At 37.0% G+C, this 24,489-nt stretch overlaps 1 protein-coding gene across 3 annotated transcripts in view; it reads left to right on the top strand.

The window, feature by feature from the left end:
• HBS1L (HBS1 like translational GTPase) overlaps positions 1-24,489 on the top strand; it is a 93,333-nt gene that overhangs the window by 1,404 nt on the left and 67,440 nt on the right. Inside the window, exons 2-5 of one of the 3 annotated variants that reach the window (XM_008006963.3) lie at positions 2,814-2,879; positions 11,574-11,699; positions 15,424-15,618; positions 17,186-18,769. In XM_008006963.3, the coding sequence (XP_008005154.3) occupies positions 2,814-2,879; positions 11,574-11,699; positions 15,424-15,618; positions 17,186-18,654 (1,856 nt within the window). In that variant the 3' untranslated portion in view covers positions 18,655-18,769. Of the gene's footprint in view, positions 1-2,813; positions 2,880-11,573; positions 11,700-15,423; positions 15,619-17,185; positions 18,770-24,489 lie in introns of those variants that run through there. The other 2 variants (XM_008006962.3, XM_073022486.1) reach the window with 2 other exon arrangements.

Raw genomic sequence — 24,489 nt, 5'->3', positions numbered from 1 at the left:
TATTATTCATTTCTTTAATAGTTGTTTATCATTTCCTCAACCACCATTAAGTTAGTGCTTAGAGTACTTTTCTAAGCTTTGAGGACTGACGGTAAGATATTTGAGGGTAGTCTAAAAGGAGAAGATTATACCAGTTACAGATTATTAGAGTATGAAAAATGCTACAAAAGGTACTGAGAAAACGCTATGGGAGGGATACACAGATTCGAGAACACTTAATTCAGAATGGATTGGGGGGAGTAAGCAGGATTTCTATGTGAAGGAATGCTTCATGGAGGAGAGGTGGTTGGCCTCAGGGAGCACCTTGGCTACTTGAAGTCAGGTTGTCATGTTTCTTTGGAACAATTGGTGACATCATAACCAAGCTGTTCCTGTAACATTAAGGAGGTTCATCCCCTTTTCTTGTTTATAAAAGTTGTACTCATTATCAAGGTCCAGTTTATTTCTTTTCTTCCCAGTTAGGCTTTCTCTTGAATTCTCAGAATAAAAATTTAAAAATTCTCTTAAGTAATATAACCTCATTAGAGAGAGTGTGTGTTCTAAAACCTATTGGTTTCTCTACTTAACTCCCACTTTGTTTTTCTCTGTAATTTATATAATACTTTACATGACTGCCTCAGTCACTGATTTAAAAGTCCCAGGAAGGCAAAATCCATACTTTAAGTGGCTGACACAGTGTTCTTTACATGTAGTAAATATTCCATAATTTTGTTGATTGAGGAAACAAACTACGAAGATTGCAGGAAAGAATTCTCTTCATCTTTTTATGTGGTGGCACTTTAGGGTCAATTTCAGCATTGACAAGCTGACTTAGTAAAAAAAGAGTCTCATTATGTTTTTTTTTTTGAGAGAGGGGATCACACTTTGTTGGCCAAGCTGCAGTGTGAGTGCAGTGGCATGATCATAACTCTCTGCAACCTCCAACTCCTGGGCTCAAGCAGTCCTCCTGCCTCAGCCTCCAGAGTAGCTAGGTTTATAGGCATGTGCCCCATGGCTGGTTGATTTTTTTTTTTATTTTAGTAGAGACAGCATCTGGCTGTGTTGCCCAGGCTGGACTCAAATTCCTGGGCCCAAGTGAGATCCTGCCTCCTTGGCTTCCCAAAGTGCTGGAATTATAGGTGTGAGCCACCATGCCTGGCCTGTTGTTGTCTTCAGTATCTGAAAATATTTTGTTTGTGAATGGCCCCTTGTTTATTTTCAAATAAATTTTTATTAACTTGGGATTGTGATCTAATAATTTATTTAATCATATATCTTTTTGCCCAATAATAGCATTTATCTAATTTTTCTTTGCCGTAAGCATATGGTCTCAGCCTTTGAGCATGCTGTTTCTGCTGCGTGAATACCCTCAGAAATTAGCTAACTCTATCCTTTGGGATTGGTTTGGATTTTATATTCCTGGGGATCTTTCCCTGGCTACCCCACTCCCAGTTCTAGTTTTGTCGTTCATGTGTGTGTTCCCAAATTGCTCTGTGTTTCTCACGTCAGGTACTTACCACATGGTTTTGTAATTGCCCATTTTCTTGGGTGTATTCCTTGTCAGATTTTAGGTGCAGTGATAACTGGAAATGTGTTCACTGTTATACCACAGTTGTCTCAACTACTCCCTGGCATGGTGTTAGTGTTTGTGAAGTGAAATTTATGTAAATATATTTATGTTCTTTGTGGGTTTTTAGTTGTAATTAGTTTGGTTCGTTAATTTATAATAAAACAAATATTAATCTAGTTCCACGTATGTGCCAGGTGGCTAAACCAAGTCTTGCCCTGAAGAAGCTGATAGTCTCATGTAGTGAACAGGCGTAGTAATCTGTAAATTGGGTAAGTGTGCTGGAGGGTAACAGTGGCAGAGGGGCTTACTGCTTTACCCAGAGTGGTCAGGGAAGACTTGTGCAAAGAGGAGACATTTGAGCTAGAACCTTAGCTAGCAGAAAGAAATGGCCTAGGAAAATCAAGGCAAAGAGCATATCCCAGGAAGCAGGAAAAAAAGGGCAATTAGCCATCAGTGGGTGAGCATAGGGGTTTAGGGTAAGCTGGTGTGTATGGATGCTATTTAGCTTTTCGTGAAGAAATACTACTTTCGTGATCTATTGTATACCCCCATGTTAGTCAGTTCTGTGGAAGAGACGTGCTTTGGTTATAGAGGGAACTTGGTAAAAAAAATGGTTTATTTCAGATTTTTGTCAACACTGGAGAAACTAAGTATTTTTTTTTCTTTTTTCTTTTCTTTTTTTTTTTTTTGAGATGGAGTCTCGCTCTGTCACCCAGGCTGGAGTGCAGTGGCGCGATCTCGGCTCACTGCAACCTCCATCTCCTGGGTTCAAGTGATTCTCCTGCCTCAGACTCCTGAGTAGCTGGGATTTCAGGTGTGCACCACCACGCCCAGCTAATTTTTGTATTTTTAGTAGAGACGGGGTTTCGCTATGTTGGTCAGGTGGGTCTCAAACTTCTGACCTCATGATCCGCCTACCTCGGCCTCACAAACTGCTGGGATTACAGGCATGAGCCACCGTACCTGACCTCAACTATGTTTTTTATAGGATTATTATATTTGATCCTATGAGGTGAAAACTTGGGACCTGGGTAACCCAATTAATTTAACAACTGAAGAACTGTGTATGTCTTTATAAATATAGTCAGTAGATAACTATTTTGTGGGTGAAATTCGTAGAGTTCTTTTTGAAAATAGACATTCTAGATTCCTTAAATTTTGGATAAACAGTTGATTTTGGAGAGGATTCAGATGCTTCCTCACTAGTAACTAAGAATATAAAAAGAACTTGTAAATGAATTTATCTCTTTTGTCTTTATTTTAGATTTTGAAGATGATGATCTCTATGGCCAGTCTGTAGAGGATGATTATTGTATTTCGCCATCAACAGGTGAATTTTTAAAAATAATTTGATTCCTTTGATTTGGTGTTTAGAAACGTAAAGTAAATGTTAGTCATTCAAGGACTAGAAGTGTTCTGTGAGACTGTAATGTATAACACTTAAAAAGTTAATTATGTGTTAATTTTTAAAGGCATATAAAATAATTTCTTTACCTGTGAGTAGAATTTAAACTTGGATTCTGTTATTTAGTTTTAAATAATATAAAAAAGACTTTGGCTTTCTTTCCCAGCATACTTTGCATCATGCAGTTAATCTAAATACACTAAAATGGTAATTTAGTCAATAATGAAATTCTGAAGCCTCTAGAGGCAGGCAGCCATTATATCCTCAAGGATCCTTTGAGTGTTAGAAACATGGAGGTCTTATGCATAGACTTTCCTTTATACAGTACTTTAGTTTATCTATTGTTAAACAGTTTGGTAAATAAACCAATACATGTAGTTCAGACTTCTTTTAGAGTCTGATTTGGAGAGGGATTTGGCATTCATATTTCTGTATGATTCCATGTTGGAGCTGTATCTTCTAGATTATCAGCCCAAAGATTTCTTCTCTGCCACCATATGAGGAAAACATTCATATATTCTTCCCAGGAAAGACTGCGTCATTAATCTTGATCCTCCTCTCACTTATTTCCCTAACACTACCCTTGTCTCCAAATTTCAGCCTACTATCTACACAGGTTAAAATGCCCTGCTAAATTTTAGTATGGTATAGGCTGGGTGCAGTGGCTCACGCCTGTAATCCCAGCACTCTGGGAGGCTGAGGCACGTGGATCACCTGAGGTCAGGAGATCGAGACCAGCCTGGCCAACATAGTGAAACCCCGTCTCTACTAAAAATACAAAAATTAGCCAGGCGTGGTGGCGAGTGCCTGTAATCCCAGCTAGTCGGGAGACTGAGGCAGGAGAATCACTTGAACCCGGGAGGCGGAGGTTGCAGTGAGTTGAGATCACCCCATTCCAGCCTGGGCAACAAAAGCTAAACTCCATCTCAAAAAATGGAAAAAAAAAATTTACTATGGTATAAAAAGAGGGTATAATAGTATATTTACCTATAGTTGGGTGTAGCATAAATGTAATTTATAAAACTCATTTTTCACAAGTTTAAAGATTTAATAAACATTTCTTTCAGAGCCTTCTGCCATGGTCTGAATGTTTGTGTTTCCCTCAGATTCACATGTTGAAATTCTAACCCCCAAGGTGATGGTATTAGGAGGTGGGGCCCTTGGTAGGTGATTAGGCCGTGAGGGTGGAGCCCTCATAAATGGGATTAGTGCCCTAATAAAAGAGGTCCCAAGGAGAACTCTTGCCCTTCTATCATGTTAGGACACAGCAAGTGGGTGCTATCTGTGAGCCAGAAAGTGGGCCTTCACCGCACACAGGCTGCCTTGATCTTGGACTTCCTAGCCTCTGAACTGTCAGAAATTTCTCTTTGTAAGCTACCTAGTTTATGGTATTTTGTTATAGCAACCTGAATGGACTAAGACATCCTTAACTTAATTACCTTCTAGTCTGCTGGGCTGTCTTATAAACTGTACCTACTTTCATCCCATTTTTAGCCTCTTCTGACCAAATATGTCCTTTCTGACTTTTATAATTTCTTTTTCTTTATAAAGGCATAGATATGCTAGAAGTTATCTTTATCGTATCTACTCTTACCACCTTTTTCCTGTTAATTGGTTATTCTGAAATGCATCTAGCTCTTTATTTACAGGCCTGCCCTTCTGGTCAAGTACTTTTCTCATTTAGCTTAATCGTGGCCTTTCCTCTCATCTTTTAATGTTTCACTGTTATCAGTCCATATTCTGTTAGGAGATAAAGATTGTACCAGTTATTTTATGAGAAAGCATTTAACATAAAAAGTTGTTAACCAGGTATTATAGAACAAAGAATGCAAAAAGTGCAACCAGGATATCAAGAAGGTAATAAGTTCAGGAAGCACTTTACTGTCCCTACTTCTTGGGGGAACAAATGGCAAGGTTGAAATCACCTTTTAGAAGCTGGTGGAGGCACCTTGGAACTGTGACTTAGACCTTGAGGAGAGGGTTTTTTGCTGCGTTGCCTCTGAAGTTTTCAAGAGGGACTGTGGGACCAGGACTCAGACCTCTGGGCAGGGAGGCACTGCATGACTGATGCTGGTGCCTCAGAAAGCCCCTGAATCTTAGAGCTGGGATTCAGCCTTTTAAAGAGGGGATTCCAACCTACTGGCTGGTTGTGTTGTCTGGGGAGTGAAGAGGCAGATTGAAGCTGGTTCTGGGAGTTTTCGAAAAACCGAAAATGGATATTAATTGCAGTTACTGGAAGAAACTGCTTCTGGAAGGTGAAGTGAGTATTGCTGGGGTGATACTGGAACAAGAAGCAAAGGGAGAGGAACATGTGCCTGCCTTCTCTGGCTTTCCAGTGTCCCTTTAGTATCTCCTTATTGGATGATCCTAAAAGGGAGCTGGGTATCAAAGAAGAAACGTGCTTTGCAGTGACTTCAATCCAGCATCACAAAGCTTAGTAAAGGATGGTAGGTTAGAAGCTGAGAGATGGCTTAATAAGCAGCATTCCTTTATAGCTCCTTATTCAGGGATTCACAAGAGAAGACATTTTATAGTGATTTAGGAATAAAACAATTTCACATTTTTCTAGGAACCTCTTAGGCATTTGCCCTTTGGGGCTTCTATAATTCAGCATCACAGTTGACTAGGTAACTTAAATATTAGAGGTGACAAAGTGATATCTGGTAGTGCTATCCTCATCACTCGCATTCTAAGCACATTAGAGAGCATGGCATATTCACAGAACTGAGAAGATGGTATGGTTATATTAGATTTGAGTTAAAAAATCTCTAATACATTGATAATGGATTAAAGGTGGTACATGGGTAGATGTAAGTAGACTCGTTAGGAGAGTGTTATATGTATTTATCTAGAGGAGATGAGGCTATTTAGGACAGTGTTCTCAAAGTGGACCATCAGCATCACTTGAGAGTTTGTTCGAAATGCAATGTTGGGGACTCCACCCAAGAGTCGGAAACTGGGAGTGAGGCATAGCAGATGTTTTAACAAGCCCACTGGGGTATGCTCGTGGTATGCCTTGAGAACCATTTGTTTAGGGCAAGAGTGGTAGCATTGGATTTGGAAATACATTCAAGAGAAAATTCCCAGGAGTTGAGGTCTACAGGACTTGGAAGTCGGTTGAATGTGGCTTTGTGTAAGCGTGGAATCTTTCAGATGGGGGATTACTGAAAGACACCTTAATATTGCAGGTTAACATAGTCATTTAGGCTTCTCTGGATAAATGTTATGTTATCTTGAATAATAAGCTAACAGCACAGAAAGTCAGACCTTCAAAGGGTGTTTCTCTGAGATTTGCATTTATGGCCTAGCTTTCTTGAGGACGGGGTCAGAGTTTATCCATGTGTCTCTCATAGCTTTTGATGTGGCTCTTACCTGTGGTTTGTATTCAGGACAGTCTGACTCTTGAGAGTTACTTTTCGAACATACCAGAAGCCAACTGATCTTATCAAAGCAGGAGATAGTTAAATGTTTTTGAGTTTCTTCTGTGACAAACTGATATTTTTAACAAAAGTATACGACTTTGGATTTTTAAAATTTTCAAAACATTTAAAAAATAACAGTAATATCAGATAAGAAACTTAACTTTCCTCTTTAGTGGTATATTTTCCAAGTAATTTTCAATAAAAAATGAATAGTTTTAGAAGAATATTTTCCTTAAGCAGCTAATGTCATTGAATAGCTGATTATATTCATTGTGTAATGAAGTCTGATAATTGAATGACTTTACCAATTAATTGGAATTTCTTTCTAAAATTCATCAGCATGTGTATATTTTTTTGAATTCTATTAAGCCCAGTTTTCCTGGTCTCACTACGCTGCCCAGGCTTGCCTCAAACTCCTGAGCTCCAGTGATCCTCCTGCATTGGCCTCCCCAAGTGCCAGGATTATAGGTGTACGCCATGATGCCCAACCTAGGATGGTGATTTTTAAATGTTAGCTTTTCTTTCTTTTAGAAAGATTGACTTTGATACTGAGTATTGAACCTATGTCAAAGAGTGGGGGTAGCAAAAAGTTTGTATGTAAAACTTTATTTGAATGGTGATGTATTTTGTTTCAGCGAATATGATTAGAAGTAATCTTTATTTGCTCCATTCTAATTTCAAACCTTTATTGTGTATTTTTTTTTTGTAAGAAAAATGTTATTCTAATACATTTATAAATTAGTTTGGTATAAGGAAGCTTGTTTAAAGTCTTGTTCAAATAACTTGCTACAACAGTATAGTGGGTAAAGAAAATAACCCTGACTGAAAGAGTATGAGAAGGCTTCTGGAAGGAGTTGGGATTGAAGCTAGTAAATTTGAGAGTAAGAATGGCATCCCAGCTAGAGGAAACAGTGTTGCTTAAGCAGTGACCTGTAAGTGAGGCTTGTTTCATCATACTACCAGGATTAAAGCACGTGGCAGGAGGAAACAGGGTTAGGAAAGAAAATGGGAACGAAATTGTGAAAGACAGTTTTTAATTTTGTGTTTTTAGTGTCCACTTATTGGAGTTTTTTGAGTAAGGGAGCTAGTATTTTGTGCAGATAACTGATCATGGTCCACAAAGTGGTGTATGGGTGTGACAGAAGAAAGGGAAGACTTGTAGGTCACCAAGTGACCTCTAATATTTAAGTTACCTAGTCAACTGTGATGCTGAATTATAGAAGCCCCAAAGGGCAAATGCCTAAGAGGTTCCTAGAAAAATGTGAAATTGTTTTATTCCTAAATCACTATAAAATGTCTTCTCTTTTGAATCCCTGAATAAGGAGCTATAAAGGAATGCTGCTTATTAAGCCATCTCTCAGCTTCTAACCTACCATCCTTTACTGCCTCCTGGGTTCAAGAGGTTCCCCTGCCTCATCCTTCTGAGTAGCTGGGATTACCTTTACTAAGCTTTACTAAGCTTTGTGATGTGCTTTGCAGTGACTTCAATCTTACCTTGTGATATGAATCTGCTGGGAATAGTTCTTTTTTTTTTTCCTTTGAGACAGAGTCTCATTCTGTATCCTAGGCTGGAGTGCAGTGGCATGATCTCGGCTCACCCCAACCTCCACGTGGCTCCCAGGTTCAAGCAGTTCTCGTGCCTCAGCCTCTCAAGTAGCTGGGATTGCAGGCGCCCGCCACCATGCCTGGCTAATTTTGTATTTTTAGTAGAGGTGGGGTTTTGCCATGTTGGCCAGGCTGGTCTTGAACTCCTGACCTCAGGTGATCCACCTGCCTGGGCCTCCCAAAGTGCTGGGATTACAGGCATGAGCCACTGTGCCTGGCTGGAATAATTCTTAGGAATACAAATTTCCTGCTTCATTCCAGCACCACTGAATCATAATCTCCAGGGGAAGAAGCCTAGAAAGCTGTATTTTTAATGAATGCCTCATGTGATTTTTATTTTAAGGTGTTTAGGAAACCATTTTAGGAAGTTTCAGGTGTTAGGTTTTGAATTCTTTGCACTTTTATGTTTGTCAAAATGCCTTAAGTTTTGAAAATTGTTAAGTGTCCATTTTTTCAGAAAGCACTTCCATCAAAGTTTGTGATTTACAATTTTAGAGAATAGCATTTTGTATTTATCATTTTCTCATCATTACTTTCTCTCACTCCATTATTTCTTGTATTTGTTGCTTTTGGGGCTCTCAGTACAATTTCAGAGGTTTGGACCGCTCCCCGCCTCACCCACCCACCATTTGAAAGTAATGGAAAAACCTGCAGTTACTTTTACACCAACCCAGTGTTTCTCCTGGGGGAATTTTCTTACTCTTTCCCCCACCCACCCTTCACAAATCCAACCATTACTACTTCCAGAATAGTGGCCACAGTATAGGTTTCTGAGTTGGAGTTATGTGTTGGGTGTGTGTGGTGGTACAGGACCACCCCGACCCCATTGCAGAAAAAATAGCTCCTGGCAGGCAGAGGAGAAGCCTGTACATTGAAAACTTCCTGTTCCCTGTCAGTATTTCCTGACTGAAACTTGTTAAGGGAAACATCTGATTTCATGCCTCACTTAATTTTTTAATTTGTTTTGGGTTTCTCCCTCCTACTTCATGGGTAGGAGGAGAAGTTGGGGGAAGTATGTTTGTTACTTTTAGACTAAACTGTACACAGTTTATTAAAGACAGGAAAGCACCAGGGACCAAAGGGCCTCATTTATACCACATTAAATCTAAAATGCTGTGAATTGTAAGGTGTATCATTATTTTAAGGACCACTTTAAAACTGAAAGCTATCAGTCTAAGTATTATGTAATGCTAAGATGTCATTTGATTGAAAGACACATCTCTAATTCTGAGATTTGTAATGTGAAAAAAAGTTGTCCTCTTAGAGAGTTGATGAAATAGGATGTCTCTTCTGCTATTTAGCCATGCTGACTTTATACCAGTGTTGTTATCTCCTTGCACAAGAGGGGGGAAATAGAGAGATATATGCAACATAACATGCATTCTTAAAAATCTTTGTGATCTTCAGAATTACATGGAAAAAATAAGATCAGGACAAACCACTCCACCTGTAGAGTACTAACAGAAATAATCATCTTAATAAAAATGCTTGCACATTTGAAAAGATAAATTAATTTCCTATTAAGTATTCCAGTAAATATAGGATTTTACACTTTAAAAAAAATGGTGAAAGGAGATAGGAGATGTAAGAAAGGGTTGAAACTAAAGAGTAATATTGTAAATGCTCACAGACCTTGGAGAGCCAAGCAGTAAAGGCTGCCCAAACAGGGCACATGTCCAAACTGAGCTAAGGGGAAGAATGTGAAGCTATGTGGCATTACAATACAATTATACTTACAGTATAATATTTCTCCGTGGTTGGTGTTACCGAACTTTATGTGTGTTGTTATTATGCAGTGATGCAAAACCTTGAAGTATTGGGAGAAAAATTTCATAAACTAAAGCATCCTCAATGTTACACTTTCATAGCCCATTGACATGAGCTAATTTGTTTTAAGGAAACATGCATTATAGTAGAATGGATTGAATTCTGTCAACTGTTCTTTATTAATATTTCTCTTATTCTGTTCTTGTTCAGGATCTCTTCCCCTCTTCAATTTTCCCTATATTCCTACCTCCTTTATTATAATGCTCCAGTCTTCACTGGTTACTTCTGTGCTTCCACAGTGCTTGTTGTCTGGTATTACTCATTTGGCTTTTAAAATAAATCATTAGATTTTTCTTATTTGCCTTCCTTCCTAATTTGTAAGGCCATTGACTTTTACAATGAATAGAGAGTGCTTATGCTTTAACCTTCTGAGTATAGGTGTTATACATACACTGCAGCTTTATGTTCTATGCATTATCTATGCATTTTGATGTCTTTTTCTCTACCCCTAGTGTGATTGTATATCTATAAATTTTGAATATAGCTTCCCTTTAATAAATAATATCTTCGTGATAACCTATACATAAGTCAATGAACTTAACATGTTTTGTGCTCTTATAGAAAGCTAGATAATACCTCTAATAATACCTTGCCTTTTGAATATCATATCTATATTTCTGTCCTTCTTAACATATTCTTTAATTTTATTCCTTTACAATTGAACACAGTCTCCAGGATTCAGTTCAGTGGCCATCCAGTAGAGCCGAAAGCGTTAGTACTTTGGATATGCCTGTGATTTTCTCTTTTGCTCACTTGTATTTCATTTATGATACTCAGGCATGTATCAGCATTTTGATAATCTGCCTTTCCTTTCCTTGATCAGATATATATAAATACCCAGTTATATATTGAGTGATGATGTTGACAGTATTGCAGAGTAGCACAGATGTCTGAAAGTTAAAGTTAGGTATATGACCCTAGTTTACAGTGTCAGTGTATGATTGAAAGTGTGTGACTGAAAGCATGAGTTGTTTAAAGATTAAAGTCTGTATTTTCTGTGAACTCTTACATTCAGGCAAAATTAGCACTTCTTGGGAAGTGAAAATTAACTTTGTGTTTTCCTTCCTTTTCTTTTTTTTTTGAGATGGAGTTTTGCTCTTGTCACCCAAACTGGAGTGCAATGGTACGATCTCGGCTCACCACAACCTCTGCCTCCTGGGTTCAAGAGGTTCCCCTGCCTCATCCTCCTGAGTAGCTGGGATTACAGGCGCCCACTACCACGCCCAGCTAATTTTTATATTTTTAGTAGAGATGGGGTTTCACTGTATTTGCCAGGCTGGTCTTGAACTCCTCACCTCAGGTGATCCACCCGCCTCAGCCTCCCAAAGTGCTGGGATTACAGGGGTGAGCCACCGCGCCTAGCCACCTTGTGTTTTCTTAATTATGTAAATTAGAGGTTTGATATTTGGTTTGAAATACTTGCATCGAAGAGAAAATTTCAGGGAACACAGAATAGTATACAAAGAAGAGATAATAGGAAAGGTAGATTTTGGAAGCCATGGAGAAAGTAGGCTGAGTGGAATGGTTTCAGAGATTGGGGCAGAGAAGGAAGAAGATTATAAGAGATTAATAAGTGTAAGCACATTCGAGTAGGATTTTGGGTATATGTTTTGGTACAATATTGTTTTTGTTTTCTTCCCTTATTTTGAAATGTGGGTAACTATAGGTGATTGATTAGAATTTTTAATTTTTACTTTAACGTTTGTAAAAAATGTTAATAGGAAATGACTATACCATAGCATTCTTTGGTCATTTTATATTCTAGCTGCTCAGTTTATTTATTCACGGCGTGACAAACCTTCCGTTGAGCCTGTAGAAGAATATGATTATGAAGATCTGAAAGAATCTTCCAATTCTGTTTCGAACCATCAGCTCAGTGGATTTGATCAAGGTATAGCAAAAAGTAGTGCATCTGTTATCTGAAAATGATTAATAACCGAACACACCAGAATTTATCAGTTTTGTTGTGAGTGTTTATAACAGTGACTATGAACAGTAATGATGTAAACATATCTGTCCTATTCAAGGACAATTTATGTTTTATTAAGTATGTTTTGTGAGGAGTGTATTTAACTGTATCATTGAAAAATTGTATGGCTGTTGTTTAGTAACTGGAATTTTAATTGAACTGTCCCATTTAAAATTTTTTTCCATGGGAGAGAAACTCCAGTGATTTGTTAAGAAGACCTTTTTGAGACGATTTAATTGTTTGATAAGCTGTATGTGGAGCTTATGATTAGAATACATAAACTCCTTTACTTACAAAGATGTTAAGTTCAAAAGGTTTGAAAAAAACCAGTTGAAGTCTAAAGTGACACTGGATAAGTGTACTCAGGATTTACATCCGTGTGAATTAAGTTTCAAAATAGAACTTGGTAATGTCATTGGTTCTGAGTTTTTGCATATTTTCAACTCTCTTAAACATTTTAATGAAGATATTTATATTTTGGCTTTCTTCTTTTATAAATAAGTTCCAAACATGACATGGCTTCAAACATCACTCAAGCCATAGATTTGATAGCAGAACTAAAATGGCCAGGTATAACAATAATGCCATTTGTTGATAGCACAGGGATTTGATCTTTCTCTGGAGTGTGGCTTTGTTCTATAATTTTTTTTTTTGAGACAGGAGTTTCACTTTGTCGCCCAGGCTGGAGTGCAGTGGCGCAGTCTTGGCTCACTGCAGCCTCTGCCTCCCAGTTTAAAGGGATTCTCTTGCCTCAGCCTCCTGAGTAGCTGGGATCGGGGTGCCTGCCACCACAGATGAGTAAGTTTTGTATTTTTAGTAGAGATGGGGTTTCACCATGTTGGCCGGGCTGGTCTCGGTCTCCTGACTTCAAGTGATCCACCCGCCTCAGCCTCCCAAAGGGCTGGGATTACAGGCGTGAGCCACTGTGCTTGGCATGATTGTTTTTACATTGAAAATTTATAGTAATTTTAAAACAGAGGAATTTTATGAATCTGGGAGTTGATCTTTGAATTAATCAATAAAATATATACCAGCTGCTAACCAACTCAAGAAAAATGGAGAGAAAGCACGAATATACAAATGTAGAAAGCAGAAAGGGAAACAACAGATAAAGAAGAAATAAAGGGAATTTACCAACTCTGAAAATACGTTGGAAAATCTGGATAAAAGTCTGTAGCTGTTGTATGCACTCACTTTATAATTGTATTTTTAAAGAGTATTATTGTTAAGATTGTAAGGAGAGAGGATATGAATAGGATGGAAGTTCTGTCCTGCTATGCCTCAGTGGACAATGATTAAGGAGTTAGGAAATTCAGAGTTATTTTTGAGAAGGAAAGTTAATCATTCCAACCTGACTTATATGTAAGTGATGACAGTAATAATAATCGTAGCTGATTTTTGCTAATGCTCTCTAGGTACTTTCTATGTACTGTTCAGGTGTTAGCATCTTTAATCTTTGTAACAACTTTATGAAGTAGGACAGTTGCCCTTATTTTACAAGAGAGGAAAAATGAGACACTGAAAAGTAACTTGCCTGAGGTTGTACCTGCTAGTAAGTGGCATTAGGATATGAACCAAGCTAGCCTAACTCTATAACCTCTACTTAAAATTCATAACCAGCCTGACCCACATGGAAAAACCCCGTTTCTACTAAAAATACAAAATTGGCCGGGTGTGGTGGCACATGGCTGTCATCCTAGCTATTCGGGAGGCTGAGGCAGGAGAATCACTTGCACCTGGGAGATGGAGGCTGCTGTGAGCTGAGATCATGCCATTGCACTCCAGCCTGGGCAATAAGAGCGAAACTCTATCTCAAAAAAAAAAAAAAAAGGAGGCCCTAATGCTAGCTATACTAAGTATTTTGTTACAGTTTCAATAATTGATGTTATTTATCAAAGAGATAATATTATCCCAGTATAGCTTGTTAGCCTTTAAAAGTTAATCTTAGATTGAAGCAAAGCGGAATTGCCCATATATTTCGGGAATGTATTGTTAATAATTAAGGGGCCAATGAAATAAGTATCAAATACCTTTTTTTTTTTTTTTTTTAAGAAAGGGTATTGCCAGTAGATTACTTGTTAAGCATATGAGCATGTACGATTAAATATAAGTTGCATTCTGTGAAATGGTTTTGTGGAATAGGGAGTTTGAAAACCTCTATTCTGTTTTGATTATTGCTGACTTAGTAGTGCCATGATTTTCAATCTTATCTTTATTAAGTTAGAATTTGCCTGATATATCTAGCTCATAGACTTATTATGAGGATTACAAAAGAAATATATATATAAAAGTATTGTGAAACTTGGCAAGTGCTATACAAAAATATAAAGGAATATATCATAGATTTGTATTCATTGGCCCCTAGTTACCTGGTACTGTTTTAGGTTCTAGGGATACAAAGCCTCTCTCCTCTTACAGATTTTACATCATTAATAAGTATTATTAATAATTTTAATACTGTCATCATAAAATTAAAATTCATAAACAGCTGAGATAATTCCAGACTTAAATTTTTTATTTTAAAAGTGAATGCTGGCTGGGTGTGGCGGCTCACGCTTGTAATCCCAGCACTTCGGCAAGCTGAGGCAGGTGGAAACCTGAGATCAGGAGTTTGAGAACAGCCTGGGCAACATGGTGAAACCCATCTCTACTAAAAATTGAAAAATCACCCAGGTGTGGTGGCGGGCATCCGTAATCCCAGCTACTCAGGAGGCTGAGGTGGGAGAATTGCTTGAACCTGGGAGACAGAGGTTGCAGTGAGCTGAGATCACGCCACTGCATTCCAGCCTGGGCAACAGAGTGAGACTCTGTCTCAAAAAAAAAAAAAAAGCCTATCCTCCACTTAACTTCCTGGACTTCCTTATTTTTATGGCATTTTTATATGACGTTATCATGCCCTTTTTTTAAAGAGTCATTAAGGATTATTTTAGTTAGCTGGGAAGAACTGAAGTTAGCCAAAAAGGAAACAAGGTAGCAGCTTGAGAAATATAAGAAATATACTTTGTGAGTAACTCGGTTCACTAACAAATTAGAAATAGTTCCACACTCACCCCTTCCTTTCTGTACATGCGAAAAATGATCAATGCAGATACCATCATCATTGGTGACTGAAAATAGATATTAGTGTATACTGTGCAATGTACACTTTTTAAAATTATTATTATTATACTTTAAGTTCTACGGTATATGTGCACAACGTGTAGGTTTGTTACATATGTATACTTGTGCCATGTTGGTGTGTTGCAACCATGAACTCGTTGGCACCCATCAACTCGTCATTTACATCAGGTATAACTCCCAATGCCATCCCTCCCCGCTCCCCCCTCCCCATAATAGGCCCTGGTATGTGATGTTCCCCTTCCCGAGTCCAAGTGATCTGCAATGTACACTTTTTAGAAACATTTAGTCACTATTATTCAGGAGACATTTTATTATAGTGATTTTTAAATTAACGAAATCGTTCCTCTGATAAGGGAAGATAGGTATATTGTAGATAAAAATGTGATCATTAGAAATAATTTTTGCCAAAGAGAAAGGAGAGTTGAATATTCTAGTACAGCTGTAAATTTTAAAATCAGTTTTGAAGATTAAAAGTTCTTTCATGGCGCCATTTAGTATAGCTTTTGACCATTGTTGTCTTTTCTAGCTCGTCTTTATTCGTGCCTTGATCACATGAGAGAGGTACTTGGAGATGCTGTGCCCGATGAAATATTAATTGAAGCAGTTTTGAAGAACAAGTTTGATGTGCAGAAGGCTTTGTCAGGGGTTCTGGAACAAGATAGAGTGCAGAATTTGAAGGACAAGAATGAGGGAACAGTATCTACAAGAAAGATGGCGAAAGGTATGCCTTTACTTGTTCTTTTTCACTTATTTTACATAGTTAATGCCTAAAGAGAGGCTTTCACTTGCTTGAGCTTTTAAGAAAATACTTAATTTGCTTCAGCTATTAAGAAAATCTTGCATGTTATTGTTAACTTTTGATTATCAGTTGATCTTCTAGTTGTGAATTTTTAGGATGAGTACTGAGTTTCCTTTCTTCTGTTGTAGCCTGTTTTTGTGGTTATTTTACTACTTGATTTTTTTTGTTTATTTGTTTGTTTTTTGAGACAGAGTCTCACTCTGTCACCCAGGCTGGAGTGCAGTGGCATGATCTTGCTCACAGCAGCCTCCTACCTCCTGGGTTCAAGTGATTGTCCTTCCTCAGCCTCCCAAGTAACTGGGATTACAGGTGCATGCCACTTAATAAGTGCCTGACTTATTTTTTTTTTCTTTGTGTTTTTATTAGAGATGGGATTTCACCATGTTGGCCAGGCTGTTCTTGAACTCCTGGCCTCAAGGGATCCGCCCGCCTCGGCCTCCTGAAGTTCTTGGATTACAGGCGTGAGCCACTGCACCCGGCCTCACTACTTGATTTTATAACTAACAACATAGTGGAAATAAAATTAGATAAGACAAGACATCTTTTTCTTCTTGTTAGTAGCTTACAGAACTCTTCAATTGTTATTTTTTTAAACTCTAGTGAAATAGGAAAAGGAAATTAACAGCCAGCTAATTAATGTTAAAAAAATCCCTTTATGCTTTTATTATGTATACTTTTTAAAATTTAAATATAATTAGGTATAAGTATCATAATTATACTACTTTACATTTTATAGCCAGGATTTAATTTTAAATTTGTAAAATTTGGGGTGAAATTTGGAATTCAGTGGACGTAAGAGGGGAACTGAGGTGGTAGCATTATGTTAATTGGCATGCTATCTCTCAGTATGAGTGTGGCAATTTGTTTACTTATGTCAGTGTTTATTGTAACCTTTGGGCTAAATTTTTCTACAACAAAGCTGCATACAGCCTGTTACGATGAAATAAGAGTGTTTTCCGGGGATGCTGGGCCCGCAGATGGGCACTTTTAACTGGCTGTGATGGGAATGAATCTGTAATATGTCATCTTGTATTGATAGTGTATCCCAGATTATGGTAGAAATTACTGGGAGTTATTTGTTTGCTTATTTGTTTCTAATACATTAAAATACAGAATAAAATGAACCTAATTTCTTTTGTTTTTTTAAAGAAGTTTTTGAATTTGAGACAATCCTGACTATAATTTAACTATGGTTAAAACCTCACATTTTTAAATTCATGAAAATTAGAACATTGACTGACTTACATTGTATTTATCAGTGAATAGAGTATAAAGAGTACTTTAAATTGTTAAAGGAAGATAATACTCCCTTATTGGTTTTTAGAGTATTCATGTTAAGTAATGATCAAGTATCACTTTATTCATGTCATAATCAAAAGAAGCATTTAGTAATTAAATGCCTCATTTCATGTTTCCTTTTGGTTGCTGTGACTGTCTTCTGCGTGTATCAACCTATTCATCTGAAAATTAATGGCTCTTGTAAGGTAAGGAGTCTTATTTTCTTCTTCTGAAGTTTCAGCTGATAATGTTCAAAGTTCTTATCCTCAGTCAGCAAATCATTTGGATTATAGTTGCAAACCCTTTGATTTGTCTAGCTCAGTAGGAAAATATGGATTATCTCATAATTCTTCAGTTCCAAGTCACTATTTACTCCATAGAAGAAAGAAACTTGACAGACTTAAAAGTGAAAAGAAACTAGAATCATGTAAGTTAACAAAAGAACTTTCACTAGCTAACCTAATTCATGATATGTCAAGAGATTCCTGTGAAAGTCAGCCATCAGTCAGATTATCATCTACAGAGAGTCTGGAAAGTCTACTGTCAAAGAACCTAGATGCTGATTTGTTGAGACTTCATGCATCTGAATGTGTTTCCAAAGATGATTCTGCATTGAAAGAAATGCCAGATTTAAAGCCCGTAATCATAAAGAGCACAACACCGAATAATTCTTTATATATTCAAAATAATTCGCTATCTGATTTTCAAAACATTCCAGTACGGGACAGTTTAGGAAGTTCAGATAATCATTTGTACTTAACTAGCTCATTGGAAAATATGACTGTTGATCATTTAAATGCTAGTAAAGAAACTGAAGTTGGAAGTGTTTCTTTAGTTGAACAAAGTGCCGAGAATTACATTTTAAAAAATGATAATTTGCAGTTTTCTCAGTGTGAAAGTCCATCCCTCACTGCACTGTTTCAGGAACACAAAGAAAACAATATAAGCCAGTGCTTTACTTTATCTGACCTTTATAACCAGTCATCTGCCAGTTTCACAGATCTAAGTTTGGGATCCTTTCCTCTGTCACAATTAGCAAATCGCTGTCAGTCTTCACCCGGAATATCAGAATTAACAGGCTCTCTCTCATCATTGGCATTTCATAAAGCTTCTCCCACAAGAGACCTTGAGAATTTGTCACTTTCTGAATTGATTGCAGAAACAATTGATGTAGACAACTCTCAGATTAAGAAAGAGTCCTTTGAGGTCAGTTTATCTGAAGTGAGGTCTCCTGGAATAGATTCAAATATTGATCTTAGTGTCCTTATAAAAAACCCAGATTTTGTTCCAAAGCCTATAGTAGACCAATCCATTGGTCCATCATCACGAACTAAAGTTCTAAATTCAAAGCTAGGGAAGAATTCCAATCTTGCTAAGGATAATAAAAAAAACAATAAAGGCTCTCTGACCAGGAAACCACCTTTTTCTCTCTCTTGGACCAAGGCCCTTGCTGCTAGACCTTCAGCTTTTGCCTCAACACTGTGTCTTCGTTACCCACTGAAAAGCTGCAAGCGACGCACCCTTGACCTCTATAAGACTTTTCTTTATAGTAGACAAGTTCAAGATGTAAAGGACAAAGAAATAAGTCCTCTTGTAGCGATAACACCATTTGACTTCAAATCAGCATCACCTGATGACATTGTAAAAGCTAATCAAAAAAAAGCATTTACTAGAGAATAGTAACAAAAGAAAAACTTGATTGCTGTTGTAGAGCTTTTTATTTTTAATTAAAGTCTTCAGAGGATCACTTTATATTATGGGATTCAAATTGTGATTTTTATGAAAATTGTCCTAGGTCAGTTGATTAGTTGATACTTATTTTTGCACTGAATTTTTTTTAAACTATGCCTTCTTTCAGTGATAACTGGCTTTATTTAAGTTGGTAACCTATACTGAGTATATGTTTACAAAGTGGATATGGAAACTTGATGTTGTGAAATCAGACCTCAGGTATTTTTGTTTGAAGCATTCAACTTTCTATGTTTTTTATGACGAAGTACTTTTTTCTATGAAATATTTTTGTGCTTTGTTCTTAAACGAAAATGCCAGCATTTGGGATTATTATAGTTTAGTGTGAAGATTATTCTTACATGGCACAGCATAGCTGAGACATTATATTTTAAAATATGATATAATTCCTAGTTTCATTATTTTTCTGTAGATAAATACTGAAATTTTTCTATTAGAAAAATCTTAAAATTCCTGACTTTTGAGAGTACTGTGGAGATTGTTGAAATACATTTTTGATAATAATAAACTGAAAATCTTTTAAGGGACCATGTAACTATAGAAGTTGGATTAATATGTGAATTATTTTTATACATTTTTAAAAACCATTTGTCCTAAATATACACTTTAAAATAAATGTATAAAAAGTGTTTTCAGATATGGTTGCATGTTCTTTGAATGGAGAATTTTACCAGATGTCTTTAGCTGCTGCTGCTGCTGCTGCTGCTTCTGCTGCTTCTGCTGCTTCTGCTGCTTCTGCTGCTGCTTCTGCTTCTGCTGCTTCTGCTTCTGCTTCTTCTGCTTCTTCTTCATTATTATTATTATTTCTTCTTTGTTATTATTATTATTATTATTTTATTTTATTTTTTTGAGACAGAGTCTTGCTCTGTCATCCAGGCTGGAGTGCAGTGGCGCGATCTCGGCTTACTGCAAGCTCCGCCTCTGGGATCACGCCATTCTCCTGCCTCAGCCTCCCAAGTAGCTGGGATTACAGGCGTCCGCCACCACGCCCGGCTACCTTTTTTTTTTTTTAATTTTTTTTTTTAAATTTTTTTTTTAGTAGAGACAGGATTTCACCGTGTTAGCCAGGATGATCTCCACCATCTCCTGACCTCATGATCCGCCTGCCTCAGGCTCTCAAAGTGCTGGGATTACAGGTGTGAGCCTCCGCGCCCGGCCTGTTCTTATTTTTTTAGGATGGAGTCTTTCTCTGTCGCTAGGCTGGAGTGCAGTGACAGTGACACTCACTGCAGCCTCCGCCTCCTAGGTTCAAGCGATTCTCCTGACTCAGCCTCCTGAGTACTGGGACTACAGACGTGTGTCACCATGCCCAGTTAATTTTTGTATTTTTAGTAGAGACGGGGTTTCACCATGTTGGCTAGGATGGTCTTGATCTCTTGACCTTGTGATCCACCCCCTCATCCTCCCAAAGTGCTGGGATTATAGGCGTGAGCCTTGTGCCCGGCCTAACTTGTTCTTTTCAGTAAGTAATGGAATGTGGAGTTTTCCTTTTTGCTACTGACAGCTGTGTGCCCCACAGTGACAAAGTTTCAGCAATGGGGGATCAATAAAAGCTTTTCTAATCATTAGAATAAGTATGTAATTAATCCCTTAAAGCAGTGGTTCTCAACTAGCAATCAGAATCACTGGAGGAATTACTTCAGAACACAGACACTGAGGCTTCACTCCATATATGCTGAAGCAGTCTCTGAGGAATGGCACTTGGGAATGTGTATTTTCAAAATTATTCCCCAAAATGTGTATTTCTGTTTGAGAATCATTGCCTTAAAGGGAGAAATCAGTAGAATGGACTTACTAATGCCAAGAATAACATCTGACTGACTTGAATGAATAATTTCTAGAAATAAGGAATACCAAGGAAAAATGCTACTTAGGAATTACAGCTTTTTGCATAAAATGACGGATATATTATTAGTATTCCTTGCAAAAATATAATACAGTAGTATCTAAAATGTTATTTTATTTTTTTGAGATGGAGTCTCACTGTGTTCCCCAGCCTGGAGTGCAGTGGTATGATCTCGGCTCACTGCAACCTACGCCTCTCAGATTCAAGTGATTCTCCTGTCTCAGCCCCCCAAGTAGCTGGGATTACAGGTGCATGTCACCATGCCTGGCTAGTTTTTGTATTTTTAGTAGAGATGGGGTTTCACCACATTGGCCAGGCTGATCTCTAACTCCTGACCTCAGGTGATTCGCCCACCTCAGCCTCCCGAAGTGCTGGGATTACAAGCATGAACCACCACGCCTGGCCAAATATTTTTTTTAATGAAAATAAAAAGGCTGTTCTTTTCCCAGTAAATATTTTTTCTCTGGCAGCTACTTTACTGTACATTTGATAATTTTTTGTATTACTTTTGTTTCTATTTATTTTCAGAATGACATTCCAAAATTTTAATCTCTGTGTGATGTTTTTCAGTATTTCGATGGGAAAAGTTAAGATGGCATTATGTCTTTTTTTTTTTTTTTTGAACCAAACACTTCTTGATTTCTTGTGATGTCTTCAGATTTTTGTTTTTTAATTGAATATATCAGTGCACCATAATACTAATGGTTAGGAGATCATTTAAATCACAAGCTATATTTTGTGATTGATTTTAAAATTTTAATTATCCCAATGGTTGAGATTGTTTTTCTAGTCTTGAACCTTGGTCAAACATTTTAGTAACTTTGAATTAGTGTATGACTGAACTAGATGTATATATTGGCAGTCTTAATTTAGGAGTGAATTAATTAATTATAAGAGTTTGTTTGTAACTGATGATAATTACTGATAGGTTAAGTGCTGCACAGGTGGTCCACATTGCATATGAATCCCCAAATACTTATGTAATCTATACTGTAGTTGAATAGCAGCACTATTGTGTTACCTTCTTTTATAACAAAGTAATTTTCAAGTGGAAATGCAATACTTTTAAAGCCATATAGTAGACCTTGTCGGTTGAACTAGGTCTCCATTTGTTGGCTGATTAGTGTTGTAACTACCAGGTATGAGATTCTTTTGGTGGGGAAAAAAATTATATATTATAGGGTGGTAAGAGATGGCAACGATATCTTAAATAGGTTTCCAGGGTTCCTATTTTCCTTGGCTTGGCTACTGGTCTGTCAGGCATGTACACGACAAGTACTTGGCTGTTGACTAAGGGAATGTCACAGTCTCTGAGATTGCAGAGGTGGAACTGAGCAGACCTTTCCACCTTCCACCCTTGGCCATTGGTCCTTGGTAAAAAGCCAAGTGTCTGCTTGTTCATGAATATGCTCCTTGTGATTGTTGGCACTAAGTGTATATTCTGTACCAGCTGCTGTTTATTGACTGCTGTCTTAGTAGCTCAGGTATGCTAGGTGTTTTAGTTTACTTTCCAGTTCAGCTATAAATTTTAAGATGCAAAGCTGTTTTTATTTGCATTATGATCAAGGGCATTAATAATTTACTTTAGGAATAGAAGTAATATTGTAATTATATTCTAAATGATATAAAATACATTAAAAACAATTTTTACTCTTCACTCTTTTTGGTTTCTTAAAAGATCTGATGTTGTTCATGAATGGATGTTTTGTCCTTTTGCATTCTAAAGTCTTTAGTTGGCTCTTTTGGATATGATTCTTCTTACAATAAATTGCCAAGAACCAGGGTTTCATTTCTGTACAGAGCACTTTTTAAAACTTTTCCTTTTTAAAACCTTTCCTAGTTACTAAACTGGCATTTTAACCTCTTTTTCTCCTTTCAGCTTTGAATCTGTCTTTCTTACACTTGCCTTTTACACTTTTTCTTCTCATATGTAATGATAACTATAGTCAGTGTTTTATATTTAGTTTTTAGTACTCAGTGGGGGGTCATGTAACTAATTGTCATACCAGGGATAAAACTAATAAGGTGCTCATTTTTTGTAAGTAAAAGAAACCACTGAAGATAAAATACAGTTAAAGAGAAGAATAATGAGTTCTCTTATGATTATTTCCCTTTTTAAATTGACCCTGAATCTATATGTGGACCATTGCAAATAAACAAGTACACATTGTATGTTGAGAAAGAACTGTGTATCAACATGTTTTCTCTTTTATGTTCATGCAGGTATATATTTGGTTATAAAGTCAATTTTATAATAGTTCAGAAATTGTTTTATATATAAACAGTAGATTATACATAAATAATGTGGACTAGACAGGGAGGGATTAATATGAATTTCTATACTCATTTTCCTTTACCTATATATTTATAATGACATAAAGCTCAGTTTATGCAGTTAAACAATTTTAATTTTTAGATTGTAAAAAATTTGTCACATTTTGAGTTTGTATATATTTTGTGAAAGCTACACTGAAAGAAATTAAAATTCTGAGATTTTCCTAAATCAAGTGTAAAAACATGCAATCTATCCATTAGGATTTTCTATATAAACTTGATATTTCTGAATGATCTTTTAATCATTTATGCTGAAAGTACTGTTTTATTTCTATAAACAAATTAAAAAACAAACTACCTGTTTGTGAAAATTTTCTTTTAAGATATTTGGCATTTAGAATTCTTGCTTTCCATGGGGTAAAATTTTATATATTCTTTTTACTGTTTAGGACTCACCTAGAAATACTATATAAGTATAGGTTGTGATGAATATTGGCGATGTAATTGCAGAGATGACAGTGGAAGGCAAAGGAAATGATGAGCTGGGTATGGTGGTGGCACGCACCTGTAGTCCGAGCTCTTTGGAAGGCTGAGGCAGGAGGATTGCCACTTGAGCCCAGAAGTTCAAGTTCAGCCTGGGCAGTGTGGTGAGACCCTGTCTCAAAAAAAAAAAAGAAGTGATAAAATGCGTATTTATTTCTGAAATTGACAGGCCTGATATCTATTGGATGAGTGAAGAAAAGCGTTTTAGATGAAAGATATAACCCAAGATGAACAAAGATAGTAATCTTACGTCAAAGGGGAGGGGGATATATGCACACTTCAACACATGATTATCTTTATTACAGTGTGGCATATTATACCCTTCAAAGCTGACATCTTTGTCTTCCTCATCTAAGGTGCCACCTTCTCTTCTGTTTCCCGTCTTTGTTATTACTATCACCATCTAGTTAACCAAAACCAGGAACCTAGTATCATCCTTGGTTCATCTCTCTTCACCTGCTACTCATAATTGATTACCATTCCTGTTATTCCCACCTTATAAGTAAGTAAATATACGTGTGTGTGCATATAATATGCATACATATATAGTCGACTCTTGTTATTTACAGTAGTTATGTTTTATAGTCACTACAAACACTGAAATAATGAATATTGAACCATTGCTCCTACAAGAAATACAGGGGTAGGTTCCTGTGAGCCTCTCATAACATTTTCATCAATCAGTGAATACGTAACATTGTTTTATATGTGTCTCTATTTAAAGACACCTTATTTAATGGATGTGTATAGCATGGATTCATTAACACCGAACTCAGGCCAACAGCACTGTAACTCATGCGTTATCTCCTTATCTTATATCGTTTATTTGTTAGGCACATCCTAGCTTTCTTGTGTTTAGAATACTAAGCACTACACTTACAGGCCATTTTAGAAATTATCAACAAAAAGCACAAAATTACCAACAAAAAGTACAAAGCTGGAAAAAATGTAACACTAAGTAGACCATGAAAAGGACATTTGTTTACAGTATGAGTGCTGTAACAAGAAGGCCGACTGTCACCTTCCTCACCTCACCTGGGAACTTGCATGTTGGATGATTTTTTTGCTGCTCTGCACATGTCCACAAGTGAGTGCAAAAGTGA

This window comes from Chlorocebus sabaeus, chromosome 13, assembly GCF_047675955.1.
Source record: "Chlorocebus sabaeus isolate Y175 chromosome 13, mChlSab1.0.hap1, whole genome shotgun sequence".
Lineage (NCBI taxonomy): Eukaryota > Metazoa > Chordata > Mammalia > Primates > Cercopithecidae > Chlorocebus > Chlorocebus sabaeus.
Note: the sequence above shows the minus strand (reverse complement) of the source record. Positions and strands in the feature narration are given on the sequence as shown.